This window comes from Doryrhamphus excisus, linkage group LG5 (genome assembly GCF_037039965.1).
Source record: "Doryrhamphus excisus strain RoL-2023G ecotype Guam linkage group LG5, RoL_Dexc_Guam_v1.1, whole genome shotgun sequence".
In the NCBI taxonomy this organism is placed as follows: Eukaryota; Metazoa; Chordata; class Actinopteri; order Syngnathiformes; family Syngnathidae; genus Doryrhamphus; species Doryrhamphus excisus.
The window spans coordinates 18937767-18950892 of record NC_136361.1 but is presented as its reverse complement, the minus strand read 5'-3'; the positions used below and the strand labels follow the sequence as shown (position 1 = coordinate 18950892).

Genomic DNA, 13126 nt, shown 5'->3' with positions numbered 1-13126 from the left:
TTTTTTGTATAAGTGTGTAGATGACTTGACAGACATGCACCTTTTCACTTCTTTTTTTGCTCCACAGATCTTTCAAAAAAGCTTTCTGGTTCCCTTTCCCTTGAGCAGTTCTGTTATCAGAAAGAAGTCTCACGGGAAATCTCGACTGAATGTCAAACAAAAAATTCATGTCTGCTCTTTTCTTATTATGCTGGAAGAATAAAAGAAGGATGAACCTGCTTTTGTTGTGCTTCAGGTTGAACCCGTCATACCTATTTTTCTTAGATTTTTTTTTTTTTTCCAGAGAGATGTGAACACCTAGAGCTGCAGCAGCAGTCTGAGAGATAAGGACAGGACACAATGGTCTCTCCACTGAGAAAAGTCAGAGTAGGAAAAAACTTTTTCTGAGTTGTTCTTGATGCCTAAAGATAAATGTTGGAAGGTAGCATTCATTCAATCTTTAATTTAATGTCACTTATCCTGTTTCAAGGTCACCTCTCTTAAACTGTAGATGTAGACTGGACTGATTTCTAGTCAATTCCCAGGACATGTACTAAAATCTGTAGACAAAACTTTCACATTTAAACTAACGTGCATGATTTATGGATTGCGGGAACAAGGTCCAAACTGAGATTTGAACCCAGAATCTGCAAAGTTACTCACTTATTTTTTTTTGTCCGGAATACATGAGATTGATAGTTACCGTTAGAATAACTGACTTAGCCAAGCTACTGTATGTACGTTGTATGTACGTCATCACACTAAGCTCCGATTAAACCAAAGATCTAATATTTGGCTGAGTATCGCTGACAGCTGGCATTTGTGAGAAGGAAGTCTACTAGCATTGCAATCATTTCCAAAAAAAAAGTTAATATTTGGGGATGGCTTTAAAAAAAGAGCTGTGGAGGATAGTTCCAGAACTTGCAGAAAATAGATGTTTGTATTTGGATTGTGCTGTGAGCACAATTGTGTGTGACAGAAGGCGCAGGCTGACATATAGTAATATTGGCAAATTTCACCCAACACCAGGACACACACAACAGACTCTTTAAATTTATCTGCATAGTACAGTAATTCAATAAAGGGTCGGTTTTTATATTCTGACTTTACAGAGATAATGATCGAATCTATTGATATCTGATATAATATTCTGTATTTCATTTTGAACCCCTCTACCTGATAGAGTGCCATTTAAATGTACTGGAAAGTACAATCCCCATACTCGTGTACTGTATATGAATCCCTTTGTGGAAAGCATAATGATTTCCTTCTATATATGTGGTATATTATCACATCTTGTATTCAACCCTGTGACCATTGAGGGTAAGACTACTTTGTTTACATGACTCTATACGCATCCAGATTGACCTCGGGGTTAGAAGATGCTATAAATAGTTGGTTGTAGGTGCCTGGTGATATCTGGCCAGATAAATTCCCCAGCTCCATGCATGCTACCAAACACGTGCACACACACACACACACCTGATAAACACACACAATCCTCAACGTTAACATTGATATACATAGTACATAGCCCCAAATTTGAAATATGATGCCGTGTTCTTCTTCTTTTGCACTACACTGCCATTAACCCCATGTCTGAAAAAGGGGGTCAGACCCAGTGAGAGTTTTCCTGCAACAGCGTCATACCATCTGCTGAGAGAATATGACATGTGCCAAAGGGGTTCTCTGGCACTCTATGTTGCTCTACATATTTCATCCAACTGACTAGCTCCTATTTAAATGAACAAAGTTACTTTTATTAAAAATGCAATGGATGGACTGCACTATAATAAGTTAATTTTAATAAAATACTCATAAATCATGTTGTGTATAAGACAAATCTGCATTCTTCTCTTCTTGCCCAAAACACCATCTGCACATTGGACCATATTGGACCAGTTAGACTATATTTCTCTTCTCTTGTTACCAGTATAAAGGAAAAATGCTCCGACCACATCCAGAACTGTTAAGACTCTCAGTCTTATGCTGAAAATTGCACTGAACACATATAGTCATATAGCCATAACCTCACATACAAGGAAATTCACATTTTTATTACTGGTCCTAGATACTTTATTTACTAAGTGTATTATTGTCTGTATTATTATATCAATACTTTTTTTGCACCTTCAATTTCTTATTTGTTACAATGACAATAAACTAATTCTTCTTCACTTCTCACGCTTAATAATAATATTTACTTAATATTAATGACATTTTCATTGGTAGTATAATTTGAAATGCACGTGTTACTATAAAGTTTACTTTTATTTTTACAACTTTAACCTACTTCCGGTTTGACCGTGGCTAAACTCCTCGAACTTAACAGTCAGGTGTCTCAACTGTGTGGTTTTCTCTGCCTATTAAATTGTACTGCTCAGGCTGGACTTGTCTTGACTATAGGTGGAATGTACTGTTAGTTGTTAACATTTATAAAAAAAAAAAAAAGATGGAACCTCCAGACTTCGAAAGTATGAACTTCACCGTGAAGCTCGTTGAGAACACATACCCTTTATGTGAGAAATGGAAAAACGGCTCCGAGGGCTCGGTGTATCACCTCGCCCACATCTTCCTCTTTCTCGGCTTCATGGGTGGTAGCGGATTTTACGGACAGCTCTATTTGTTCACCTTCCTGACTTTGGGCTTTTTCTGCGCCACTCTTTGGGCTTGGACGGACCCCTGCACCAATGACGCCTTCCTGTGGTGTTTGGCGCTCTTCTCGGTGTGTTTGGGGCAGGTTCTCCATGCTGCCTACAGACTCCAGAGAGTGTCTTTTAAAAGGGACTTCCAGGAGCTTTACAACTGCCTGTTTAAAAAGCTTGGAGTGTCACTTTCACACTTTGGGAAAATTGTTGCATGCTGTGACGAAGACATCCACACCATAGAGAAGGACCACTGTTTCGCCATTGAGGGGAAGACGGCCATTGACAAGCTGTCATTGCTCCTGACTGGCAGGTGACTACATCACTAATGTTGTGATGGTGGAACGTCTTTGTACATTTAATATACATGAAGTCATATTTGTGGCCATTTAGTAACATTTAAAATGGCAGTTCATAAGAGAAAGCAGTTGAATTTATAATGAAGGGGAAAAAAATACAATTTTTTCCCATTTGGTTGTTTTGTTACAGTTGTTTGATGCCTTGGAGTACTTATTCCTCCAGCAACTGTTGTAACATAGGACTCAAACACTGAGTACTCAGGCAAGCACATTCATTTATTCATTCATTTTCTACCGCTTTTCCTCACAAGGGTCGCGGGGGTGCTGGAGCCTATCCCAGCTGTCTTCAGGCGAGAAGCGGGGTACACCCTGGACTGGTCGCCAACCAATCACAAGGCACATATAGACAAACAACCATTCACACTCACATTCATACCTATGGACAATTTGGAGTCGCCAATTAACCTAGCATGTTTTTGGAATGTGGGAGGAAACCGGAGTACCCGGAGAAAACCCACGCATGCACAGGGAGAACATGCAAACTCCACACAGACATGGCCGAGGGTGGGATTGAACGCAGGTCTCAGAGCTGTGAGGTCTGCGTGCTAACCACTCGATCACCGTGCAACCGCACTCCCAACTTAGATAAATAAATAGAACAAACTCATTAAAAAAACAATTTCACTTGAGTGTACCAAGTAAAACATCTAGAGTGGTCAACTATGGTTTTTAAGTTGCGTTTACATCGTTTTTTCAAGGAAATCGGTTTGCCTGGCAGGCTAGTTCCAACCCCTCCCTTCCTCACACTCATCCAATCACCAGTCAGAACTCAGCCAAGATGCATTCATGGTCTTCGAGACCGTCATATATTTAATTTCATATATTTTCTTTCTTTGTTTGTCCTACAGAATCCGAGTGACGGTTCAGGATGAGTTTCTACACTACATCTATCCCTTTCAGTTTTTGGATTCACCAGAATGGGACTCACTCAGACCATCAGAGGAGGGGGTATTCCAGGTCATCACATATCTCGACACTTTTTTTCCGCAAGATGTTAGAACAGATACAAGATTTACTCAAAGTTTTCTAACACTTTATGATCAATTTATTATGTGTTTTCCTTTCTTTAGGTCACCCTGTCCGCTGATAACCCGTGTACGTACGTATCATGGAGGCGGAAGAAACTCTACCTTCTTTTTGCCAAACACCGCTACATAGCCAGGATCTTTGCCCTGGTTGTGCGGAACGATATTGCAGAGAAGCTGTACTCCCTTAACGACAAGGCATTCGACTGCTCCGGACACCGCTATGATCTCCGCTTACCGAGTTACTGCCACATGCCAGGGACTGAATTAGAAACGGCAGATGTCCACTCAAAAGTCCCAGTGCAGGAATGACTGCTTGGCCACTCAAATACTGCTGCAGGCATGACACACCTTCGCACTTTCAGAATGTGGTGACGATTTTTGCCGGTTTCATTGCAGTAATGTTTTGGTAAACATTGCACACGATTCTGAACAAGTGCAGGGAGCTTGCACGCTGCACTTAATGTAGGTGTTTGGAATATGGCGTACATATTGTAAACTAACCCAAATTCTCAAACACACACAAAGTGCTGAAATTGCACACATTTTGCATAAAATACACATAAATTTCATAGATGTAATTCAATTCATTTTTGCACGAATGGAACGGCTCATGTTCATTGGCCGAAATATACAACCATAGAATATCTGCACTACTGATCTGTCTGTCCGCACAATGTATGGATATGTCTCACTAGCGATTGGCTGTTATCTGGGATGTGGCTCTGCATTTAACCAATCAGATGGTGCCGTGGGTGGGACAATACTGGAGACAGAACTGCAGACGGAGAAGCTCGCATCTGAGCCTAAATAATCAATTTTTAAATAAGTCAAAATGCAAAAATATCGTCTGATAATATTAATTAATTGGTCGATCACTGTTGTAAATTTAAGATGGTAATGGTTTGAATGATTTTGAATGTGTCTAAGGGATAATGTGGATAATTTGTTGTTGTATGCCATCCCCATCTGCAGTGGAATACAACAACAACCCCTTGGTCCCGTGAGCCTAATTCTGGTCAAATGTTGGTGATGAGGAACATAGTTCCGGTTAGTTGGTGGGGCTACTTGGCTTATCAAAACAATACGTGTTCAAAAGAGTAATAGATGACTACGCATAAATAACTGCGAGGTCTGATTTTTGCAATGTGAATGGGTGATTTGGTCAAGCTTTGAGCAGGAGGGGATGGAAAATGAATGTGGACTGAATGTGCCGTCTAGCTTGACAAACACCAAGATAGCTAAATATCTGCTGGAGAAGAGTGTGGCATAAACCGAAATCCCACATGTTACGTTGGAAAATCCCGCTTACAATGCAGACTACCAGGTACGGTGTGACGGTACTGTTTAATGCCCAATACTGTATCTGTTGGTCCAGGTAGAGGGGTGGTCGACAGGACCCAAAATTGAAATGTCAACAAGACTTCACAACATACATATGAATTCATATTTTAAAACACTGTATTTGGTTGTGTAGAGTGGTTAGCATGCAGACCTCACAGTTAGGAGACCAGGGTTCAATTCCACCTCTCTGTGTGGAGTTTGCATGTTCCCCCCGCGCATGTGTAAGTTTTCTCCGGGTACTCCGGTTTCCTCCCACATTCCAAAAACATGCTAGGTTAATTGGCGACTCCAAATTGTCCATAGGTATGAATGTGAGTGTGAATGGTGTACCCCGCCTCTCGCCCGAAGACAGCTGGGATAGGCTCCAGCAACCCCCGTGACCATCGTGAGAAAAAGCGGTAGAAAATGAATGAATGAATGTATTTGGATGTACCTGTATTGTTGGTTGAATGCATATAAATGTTAGTAAACAAAAACACTATTTAATTTCTCTACTTGTTCGGGCATGGAACCTGTAAATATGGTCATATTTAGTGTTTTAGTAATGCAGTCACATGACACTGTGTTTTGTGTAACTGTCATATAACACAGATATGTATAAGCATAGTAAATTCAATATAGAACTGCTAGTGTTATAGTCACTGGATAATATTGTGTCTGTGTATGCAGTGTCAAACAAAAGCGCAAAGACCGCACATTATTAATGCTAAATCCATAAATTCTGCAAATAACACACAATAGAAATTGTTGTGTTGGAAAAGTCAACCAATTTTACTGTAAGAGAACTAAAAGGAAATAAAGATAACTTGTAAATGTGTTGTTGCTCCCCCCTGCTGGAGGCCTCAGTCACTGCACATGTGCTACTTCTCAATCCCGGTCCATTTTAGTCAGTGCTTGTCAAGACCGTGGAATGTGCGACGCACATTGTGCAGCCCTCTCTATCTGACTGAGGGTCCAGGCTGTCCCCACTCTTCCAAAGAAGCCATTCCTCTGCCGTTGGCGCTCGCTCGCTCGCTCGCTTATTCCATTGGCTGTCGCTCAATCGGTAAGTTAAATGCCTTTTGTTCGTGGCGTTAACTCGGAAAGTTGTAGGTGTGAGAAATCCCTCAATAGAGATCGAGCATGTGTGCATCTATTTTTATCAGCACCCCCCAACCGCGCTGCATCACACGTAGAGAAAATCGATTAGTCTGTTGTTTATCTTCAGAAGTGTTTTCTGTTTACAATGTCATTTAAAAATCCAATCTTTATGTAGAGATTTCCTTCAACATAGTGAGTTATTCTATGGAAGGATAATCCACCATACAGTGCAAGTACATTTGAAATAGTCAAATGTAGAGTTATCCAAAAGTGAAAGCTTATATTATACACTCAATATCAATTTTCAAAAGAACAAGACAAAAGTTCATGCAAAAGAAATGATTGTGAGAATTTAATTAGGTTCAAATAGGGCATTTATGGCATTAGTCTTTTGTTATTAACCTGTTTATAAATCAGGGCTGTGGGGTTGTGTTTGTGTTCCTATGGAAAACAGAAAACAATTCATACTACAAGCCTTAAAATGGTGCAAATGTTGAAAACAAGTAACCAGCATATGTCATGAGTACATTCAAAAAACTAAAGACGCAACTTCAAGGGACTTGAATTTGAAGCCACAAATGTTATTTGCATAAAAATCCAATTTTTTTTAGCTCCGAGTAATTCATCGTCTTCGACTGACATGCTGGTAATCTTTGCCCTCCTCTCCAAGGTGACCCTGCTGCAGGATGTCGTCTACCCCGGAGCTCCTTTTTACCACCCTGCCCCCCTTTCACTCAGTCAGCCCGGGATTCCCGTCAATGGGGCCCAACACCACCACTTGCCAAGAGTGGGAGCAGACCCACCATCTTCTCTTCCACGTGGGGAACTTGTCCCTGCTGCTAGGCCTGCTCATCCCTACCACACTTGGTCTGCACATGATCCTGCTGCGCCTTCTTCTGGTGACAGGTCAGTTTGGGGTGTGGAGACTGTTACCACATGACTTGCAATACTGTTGTGTTATTTATGTATTATTTGCCCTGTCGTAAAGTTTCAGAAAGGAGAACATGGTGAATGGAAAAAGCATTACAATGTGTTTATATTGCACTTGGAATCAGACAGGCGACAGGAAGCAGCAAGATTCATGGGAAACAGGGTTGTAAATTCAAAGTGGTACTTATTTTTACAGCGCTTTTTTTTTTTGGAGGCATGTCTCAGAGGGACTGACAGAGAGAAGCAAAAAGGAAAAGAAAGAAAAGCCACAATATATTGGACACAATGACAAGTCAATTTCAAGTCAATGATGCTTTATATATCACTATATTGACAGTTACTATGGTACACATAATGTCATTGTATGGTCATATCACCTAAAAAACCTTAAACTGTATTATGGAAAGCAGGAAATGAACAAATGTAACAGTTACTGATTGTAAAAGTACCAGATGGAGGGGTAGGATTTAATAAGCTTTGCTTCTTCCTACTCCTTTTGGACATGTGGAACTGTGAACTGATTATGTGATGCATTCAATTGTAATCTGATGCATGTTCAAATGAAATTAAACCATTACCATTACCAATTTCGGTTAATAGATGTACAGTATATAGTATAGTTTTGGAATGAAATGTATTCTGTTTCTCGGTTGGTAATATGTACTGTCATACTTCTCACACCCTGACAGGATGTGGCCTATTCATCGCGTGGGCAACACTGTACAGATGTAACATGGATGTGATGGTTTGGAACGTGGTTTTCCTGGTGGTCAACTTCATGCACTTGATGTTCCTCTTGTATAAACGCAGGCCGGTGAGTTGTCCATCTGTTTTAGTGTTTGTTTTGGTCTGGTGAATGCAATCACTGTACCCCACTTGAGCACAAATGTGAATGCATACTGCACCAATGCACCAAAACACCAGTGATGATGTCACCAAATGCAACACTCCTTTCCATAGAAATAGAAATATTACGGGAGTATGTAACCCAGAAGCCGACATTTTTTAGATGAGAGTTTTGTCGCACAATGTACACGTCACATACACGGTCCTATCAAGTCACCATTTTATGTGTACAGCATGCTTAAAGGAAAACTAAACTTTTGCCCATCATCCATAATCCTTATGTGAGACATGAACATTCATTAATTCATTCATTTTCTACCGCCTTTTCCTCACGAGGGTTTCTGGAGCCTATCCCAACTGTCTTCGGGCGAGAGGCGGGGTTCACCCTTTACTGGTCACCAGCCAATCACAGGGCACATATAGACAAACAACCATTCACACTCACATTCATACCTCTGGACAATTTGGAGTCGCCAATTAACCTAGCATGTTTTTGGAATGTGGGAGGAAACCGGATTACCCGGAAAAAACCCACGCATGCACGGACAGAACATGCATACTCCACACAGAGATGGCCGAGGGTGGAATTGAACCCTGGTCTCATAGCTGTGAGGTCTGCGCGCTAACCACTCAACCACCGTGCCGCCCAGACATGAACATATGTTTTTTCTTTCCTGTGCATTCTAAAGATAGAAAAACAGATAAAAACAGACTGTCTTTTTTACTGGATGTAATGGGATCCACCAACAGTATGCCGCCTACAAAGACCACTATAAATCTCCAACAACTTTTTATGGTTTTATATATGGTACATAAGGACTATAAGTTTGAACGCACCTTTGGTCAGTTAGTTTAGTTGGTTTAGTTAGTTCACTGGCTACATTGCTTTGCATTGTCTGAGGAAGCAGGTCACATAGCCTCCCGGGTTTGGTTCTGCTTTATGGTAATGTGATGCAAGTTTGATCAAATGGAAAAGTACCTCTGGGGGATTTAGTGTAACAAGCCAAAAGCAAACTGACAGAATCGGAGCAGGATTTTACAATACAAAAGCCCTCTTTTCCTCTCCTCAGCTTTTTGTGTTGTCACATAGACCAGTTTTATCGTAAAAACTCGTAAATCCACATTGTTTGCTTTGCCAGATTAAGATTGACAGGGAGCTGAGGTCTGTGTACAAGCGGATGTTTGAGCCCCTACATGTGAACGAGGCTCTGTTCCAGAGGCTCACAGGACAGTTCTGCACCATCCAGACGCTCAAGAAAGGGCAAGCCTATGCTGCAGAGGACAAGACCTCCGTGGATGAACGACTCAGCATTCTTCTCAAAGGAAAGTATGTACTGTTTATAAGCTGTTGGTAGAAAGATGATGAAAAACTACCTCATATTTTTATATTTTCAATGAAGGGATGATATGTCTGTATAAATCTGAATGGTTTGTGCCTTCATCAAAATTCAGATATAGTAGCTGCTAAATAAAATATGAATACAAAATAAATGTGATTTTTGTTTTGCTCGAATATATGCATCATTGTGCATTATATGTGTCCAAACTTAGGGAAACTCTGTATATTTGGATATATTTTTTCATAGAAAAAACACCATTATTTTATATATATGCATATATATATAAAATACTATTATTTTATATATATTTATATATAAATAAAATAATAGTGTTAAAAATATATATAAAATTTAATATAATATATGTAAAATAATAGTGTTTTTTTATGAAAAAATATATCAGAATATACAGAGTTTCCCTAAGTTTGGACACATATAATGCGCAATGATACATATATTCGAGCAAAAAAAAATCACATTTATTATTTTTTTTATTGAATATGATTCAACAAATACTCATCTCTCACTACATCATGGATTGACTTTAGATTTTTCACTCTAACATGGTACATCACAATTTTTCATAAATCAAACATATCCAAATCTAAGCTAATGTTACATGTTTTTTGCCTAAATGAAGCATTTAATAAGGTGTAGTATTCTACACTAGTCACTAGGTGTCAGTAATGTCACTGTAATGTTTGGTGAGACACACAATCACCGTACACACAACAGACATTTATTGCAGGTTTGAATTATCTCACTAAAGGCGCAATGATCCCTAATAAAAATCCCTAATAATCCATAACCCATGGCAACCAACACTTCCTTTCCACCACTTGCTCTACTCACCCGGGGAACACATTTATAGCGACACATACAGTCTTATTTATGTCTTAAATGCCTTATTTACTGTTGTTATGTTTACTGTATTGGTCAATACAAGCATAAAGGTGACTATAGGGGTATTAGTTCATGTCTAGAGGGCTCTAATAATGTTACAAATTGTATTTAGAAGGTCGGAAACAGGTTTTTTATGCTCTTAACTATGAAAATATTCCATTTGTAAATAAGGAACCAATTATCCAAAATAAACAAGTGATTACTGTATGCAGTATAATTGTATTTATTTTATTTTAATGTAATGCAGACTTTTAAGTCAAAACATTTTTTTTCTGAGTCTTTCTGAATTCTGCTGTTTTTTGCAACAGGATGAAAGTGTCCTACCGAGGTCATTTCCTTCACAACATCTACACTAATGCATTCGTCGACTCCCCAGAATTTAGGTCCACTGTGATGCACAGAGGAGAGAAGTTCCAGGTAAGAAAAAAACGATGCGTGATGAAATCATGCAAAAGACTATTTGCCATCATTGGGGTAAAATGAATTATAATCAATTTATGTTACAGTAATCACCAATTAATTTTCATTTGACGTGTCTGTTTTTCCTAATATGACTGCTAGGTAACCATTATGGCAGAGGAGAACTGTAAGATCCTGTGTTGGTCTCGAGAGAGACTCACCTACTTTCTGGAGTCCAACACGTTTCTTAATGAAGTGTTCAGGTACCTCATTGGAAAAGACATCACCAACAAGCTCTATTCCCTCAATGACCCCACACTCAGTGACAAGGTGGGTGGAAAAAAAAATCCAATAACAAAGAGAAACAAATCATACCTATTTTTCCGATTATGAATTGGTGTGATGTGAACTTGTTGAAATGATGTTCGGTCTCAGGCAGTGAAGAAGATGGACCGCCAGCCCAGCCTCTGCTCTCAGCTATCAATGATGCAAATGAGGAACAGCATGGCCAGCACTAGTGATAGTGATGACGTCCTTAATCAAATTCTGAGAGGAGGATCTGCTGGCTCTTCTCTTCGTAAGTCATACTATCACCCAGAAAGAGGTCAAGTCAGGTGAAATTTATATAGCACAGTTTCACATACTTACATAGTTACAGTGTATTAGTTGTAATGGTTATATCATTGCACTTTACTTTCAAGGCGTCAACTATGAGGGACATAGCGAGCGGGTGACAATTTAATGACGTACATGACAGTTTATAAATGTGAAGAGGTTGCGATTGAGGAAAAGGGAGATCTATAGAGCATGACAGCAGTCTCGGTCAATGGCAGCATCACAAAAAAATGAACAAACACGAGCTTGAGAAAAACATGGCTATATAAGCTTTATAAATATGGAAAGTTGAAGTCAACATGGCAAAAAAAAAACAACCCACGATTAAAGCACTTAAAAACAGAATATATTACATACACATAAGAGGAAGCATAACATCAATACAGTATTTTTTACCAGATGCTGCTTGATTCTGACAAACAAAACAAATGGAATTAACTGTTTTCCCTCAAAATGCTTTTAGAGTAGCTCCTCTGTTTGGCACAAAAGCTCTTAATGTTGCATTTTGGAAACAGTTTGTGTTAATGGAGGGACATTGAGAGCTTTTTAGTCTGACAGAATCCACTCAACCATATATCACATTAATATTTTTACATCAAATTGCTACATTTCTGTGTTGTTGTCTCCGTCTCATGTAGAAAAATCACCCGGTGCCAGGACCTCCTCAAAGATGAAGCCAATTGAAGAAGGCATGGAGGATGATGTTTTTGTTGAATCTCCCTTCTCCAAGCCATGCCGCCTGTCCAGCACCTCCACCGAGGAGGTATAACCTAGGGAAGTACACTGGCCGAAACAAAACAACTAGTATCCAAGGTGATACTGTATGTGATTGAAGTCAACAAATAAGAATAAATGAAGTAGTTGAGGTCATATACAGTACTTTGTGACATGCGTACTTGTAGCATGTGGAGATGTATTTGTTTATGTTGTCCTGTCACTAACGAAAGGTGTTCATTGTGTCACATGTGTTTATTTTTGTCATATTCTAAGTGCCTCTGTTGCTGGTATTGAAATTATAAAATATGTTGGGTGAGGAAATATAAAGTGCTGGGTAATATACGTATGTTCACAATAAATTAAACCATTACTATTCCTATTATTCAAAATCTTTGTCACGATTACTTCTGATGGTATTTTCAAATATTTATTGAAAATCTCAACTTAAATATTAATGTAACAAAATCAAATGCAAAACCAAAGATACATTATAAACAGACTTTAAAACTTTTTCTAACAAGTATATTAAAAACTCAAAGGATGCAGTGGCCACTTTGATATTTGACATTTTGTTAACTGACCCATTATGCTAAGAAGTCGTATATATTTCCGGAAAAATCAGCACCTCAGATTTGTGTTATAAATTAAAACGCACATTATTATGAACTTTGGGCCCTATTCATTACACTTTTTTGCTCTTGTATTTTTAGTTTTTCTTGTACCAAGTATTCACTTGTAATATTATGGCTTTATTTCCATAATATTGTAATATTATACCCTTTTTCAAATTAAACTTTACAAAAATTGCAGTGTTATTTATTGTTTTGTTTGCTCTTCATAACATTATTTTTTTTAAATAACATTTTTTCAAAATATATATTTAAAATTCACGCTTCTAAATTTACATTATTTTACCTCATGTTACAACTTTACGCTCATTAAAT

The 13126-nt window shown here is 38.7% G+C and overlaps 1 protein-coding gene across 1 annotated transcript; it reads left to right on the top strand.

The window, feature by feature from the left end:
* Nucleotides 1-2318: 2318 nt before the first annotated feature.
* popdc1 (popeye domain cAMP effector 1) lies at nt 2319-12951 on the top strand. Its single transcript, XM_078790517.1, has 11 exons — nt 2319-2937; nt 3832-3940; nt 4054-4319; nt 6240-6397; nt 7105-7338; nt 8052-8176; nt 9348-9535; nt 10760-10868; nt 11013-11180; nt 11286-11427; nt 12104-12951. Exons 1-11 carry the CDS (start codon nt 2432-2434, stop codon nt 12232-12234), a joined length of 2136 nt encoding a protein of 711 aa, XP_078646643.1. The 5' UTR covers nt 2319-2431; the 3' UTR covers nt 12235-12951.
* The last annotated feature ends 175 nt before the right edge of the window (nt 12952-13126 follow it).